The 3,236-nt window shown below is 52.3% G+C and overlaps 1 protein-coding gene across 1 annotated transcript; it reads right to left on the reverse strand.

Annotated features, from left to right (window-relative positions):
• Positions 1 to 568: 568 nt before the first annotated feature.
• Positions 569 to 2,218, reverse strand: LOC104080441 (7-alpha-hydroxycholest-4-en-3-one 12-alpha-hydroxylase). The gene has a single exon (XM_009582839.1). It carries the CDS (start codon positions 2,099 to 2,101, stop codon positions 569 to 571), a length of 1,533 nt encoding a protein of 510 aa, XP_009581134.1. The 5' UTR covers positions 2,102 to 2,218.
• Between the last annotated feature and the right edge of the window lie 1,018 nt (positions 2,219 to 3,236).

The following is a 3,236-nucleotide window of genomic DNA, read 5'->3' on the forward strand; positions in this document are numbered from 1 at the left end:
TGTGCAATCCCAAAATGTTCTTCCCCTGCACGCCAAAAGACGTCCCCCCTCCCCTGACAGCAACCCCCCTTAGTCCAGACGGTGATCCAGAGAGCTGCTCCCAATGACACATCTCGATGGGTCTCACGTTGGGACATGGGGCTGATGGCTCTGCTGGGACAGTCCTGGGAGGGACCTGGACAAAATAGTCGTTCCTTGGAAGTCCTTAATTTGGGTTCCCACATGCCAATATGCCCCTGTGCTCCTCTGGGCTTGTGCAGATGGGCTTTTGATGGGCTGATGGCCCCCGTGATGGGGCTGGGAGTAGCCTGCCAGAGTACTATTTGTCTCTCTGTGCTCCTTTGTGGGTGTGCAGATGAGCTTTTATCACATAAACCAACACCACAATAACTGGAGACGCAGAGCAGCGATACATGTGAAGGAGGTAAAGAGAAAATCTATGATAACCATTAAGTAAACAAAATCATATCAGTGTTGGTGCCGCATGGATCCGATAACGGTGCATGGGATCACACAATTTATTTCACAGATAACACCAGAACAAACAATGCAACAAGGACTTCCCAAATTAAAAGCGTAGCCGATATCTGAACCGCACGTCACGAACAGGCTGCATCGTCCCGAATCCCCAGCGGCTGACGTCTATCGCCGGGATCTCCTCTTCTCCGTTGACCAGCTCCAGCTCATAGTGACTCAGCATCAAGAACACAAAGAGTTTAATTTCAGCTGCAGCGAAGAACCGCCCGGGGCAGATGGATACTCCTGCCCCCCAAGGCATGTTGAAGTATTTCAGCCTCTTCCCATTTTTGTAGAAATCTTTCTTGGTGCCATCTGGGTTTACGAAGCGGTCGTACTTAAATTTGTGAGGCTCGGGGTGAATTTCTGGGTTCATCTGCACAGAGATGTGTGGGAACAGAGCCACCCTGTCTCCTTTGCGGAGAGTGTACTCTGTCCCGCTGCTCGCCTTAAGGCTGGTGTCCTGGAGGACAGCTCTGACCAGCATTGGGGCTGCAACCAGCCTCAGGGTCTCCTCCAGAGCGCTGTCCAGAAGAGGAGTCTGGTTTAACATGTCCCTGGTGATGTTAATTGGTGGGCTTCCTGGCTTCGCTTCCTGGCCATTCTCCCTTGAGACTTTATCTACCTCATCCTGCACAGCCTTCATAGCTTCTGGATGTTTGATCAGGTACAAGAGGAGCCAGAAGGCAGTTGGGCCCGTATTGCCTTGGGATGCCCAGAGGAGCATAAACATGAAACGATCCCGCATGTACTCGGGGACCCCATTTTCTGCCAGAAGCTTGTCTTGATCACTTATCCATCTACTGATATTGTCCTTCTGCCAGCTCCTCTTCACGGCCAGCATGCTCCAGAAGAGCCTCTTCAGCCGTTCAGCTTCTATTTTGTCCTTGGGAGGCAACACAGCATAGGCCAGGCGAGGGAAGAGGCAGTCGAACTTCCGAAACTCGTGGAACAGCTGGTTGGAGTGGATGCGATCTTGCTCATTAGCTTTCTCCTTGTTACCTGCCCCTTGGTGTGGCTCAGTGCCATACAGAGCCAGGTACCCGGCTCTGAAGACGATGTTGTAGCAGTAGTGGAAGAGGCTGTCCTCTTGCCACACTCGCTTCTCCTCTCCTGAGCTCAGATTGAAAAGCATCAGCTTCTGAAAGTTCTCCATGGTGGCTTGTGTCATGACAGTGAGACCGTCTCCCATCAGATGCTTTGTGCTCGATGCGTGAATTATGCTATGGTTGGCTTCGATGGGCTTGTAGCCAAAAACCCGCAGGACCAGTTTACGTGCAAAAGTCCTAAAGTCTAGTTTAGATCGTGATTCCTTCACGATGGCTCCAAAGCAGAAGGGTTCCATCACGAAGGTGAAATAATAGCCTCCGATCAGCACCGTGAAAATATCCCCATGTTTTCTCTGCATCCTTTTTAGAAACTCTGAACTGTCCTTTCTGAAATCCAGTGCATAACCCAGCCAGGGAATGGTACCTTTGTCCAGAGGTGGCTCATTGGGTCTCCGTCTTCGAAACACACCCAGGAGGTAGAGCCCACCGAGCAGCGATGCTATCAAGGTACAGAGGAGAATCACCCAGAGCGCCATGAGAGCTCTGCGCCCGTCTGGGAGCTCGGACTAGAGCTAGGTTGGGGCAGGAATGTGCTTTTTATTCCCATCCAGCAGCTGATATGCAGATGCACAGCTGACAACCTCTGTCCCCATTGGCAGCCGGTGTTTGCCTTTTCCCTGTGCAGCGCTCCAGTGTGTGCTTCTCCCTCGATGAGATTTTTAAGGTGGAAGGTACCTTGTAATCAAGTTGGAGTTACCGGGCTGCTGTGTAAGGCAGGTGGGTTTTGGTCTCTGCTCTGTAGCAGCTTAAGCAAATTCCCTTTTCTAGGCTGCGTAAAGCCCAGTTTTGGAAAAAGAGGGTTCAGAGAATTTCACTCGGTGATTTCTGCCTTTAAGACCAGGCTATGGACACACGCTGCAGGCTGAAAAAATGAGAGGAAGAGTGGATGTTGGAAATGCTACTGGAAATGAAGTCAGGACCAAGGGAAGGGGGTTACAGCTGAGCTAATTTGGTCTCAAAAGCCAAGAGAAGGAAAAGCCTCCAACATTTTGATGTTCTCCAACGCGCAGTGCCCTGTAAGTGCTTTACCAACGAACAGCGCAAGCACTGCTAACCCGTACGAGGGCAAAGCACAGCAGGCCTGCTTCCCCCGCGAGTGATGAGGGCTTGAATCAGTTGCATTTGCTTTGCACCAGATGAGTCCGGAGTCTGCAAATGGCCAAGCCCACCTCCTGGCTGGAGAGCAGCGGCACCCAGATGGACGACAGCACTTTCTTCTCTGCCGAAGCATGCACACCTAATGCTCGGCAACTGCAAATCGGTCGTGTCCCCTCCAGCCAGCGGAGCACCCCCGACCCTCTGCCTTCCTGCTCCCGCCCCTGTACCTGGCAGTTTTTCCCATTTTCCCTTCTGCTTCTCCATCTCTCCTGCTCCCCACTCTTCGGATGGGGTTCAGGGACGATGCAGGGAGCCCGTGCCCCACCCGGCACTCTGTCTCTGGGTGCTGCCAGCCTGATCTACTCAGCCAGTCACCGCAGCCTCTGCCCCAGCCGCTGGCACTTGGACCTTGCAACACCCTCACGTAGGATAGAGAGTGACATTATACGGAAAGAGAGTTAAGAAAAAGTATTTGCAGATGACGCCAAGCTGGGCAGGAGTGTCGATCTGCTG

This window comes from Fulmarus glacialis, unplaced genomic scaffold (genome assembly GCF_000690835.1).
Source record: "Fulmarus glacialis isolate BGI_N327 unplaced genomic scaffold, ASM69083v1 scaffold17638, whole genome shotgun sequence".
Classification (NCBI taxonomy): Eukaryota; Metazoa; Chordata; class Aves; order Procellariiformes; family Procellariidae; genus Fulmarus; species Fulmarus glacialis.

Bases quoted from the DNA above. Each gene is read 5' to 3' on its own strand.
- LOC104080441 (XM_009582839.1), bottom strand. From the start codon at position 2,101: ATGGCGCTCTGGGTGATTCTCCTCTGTACCTTGATAGCATCGCTGCTC.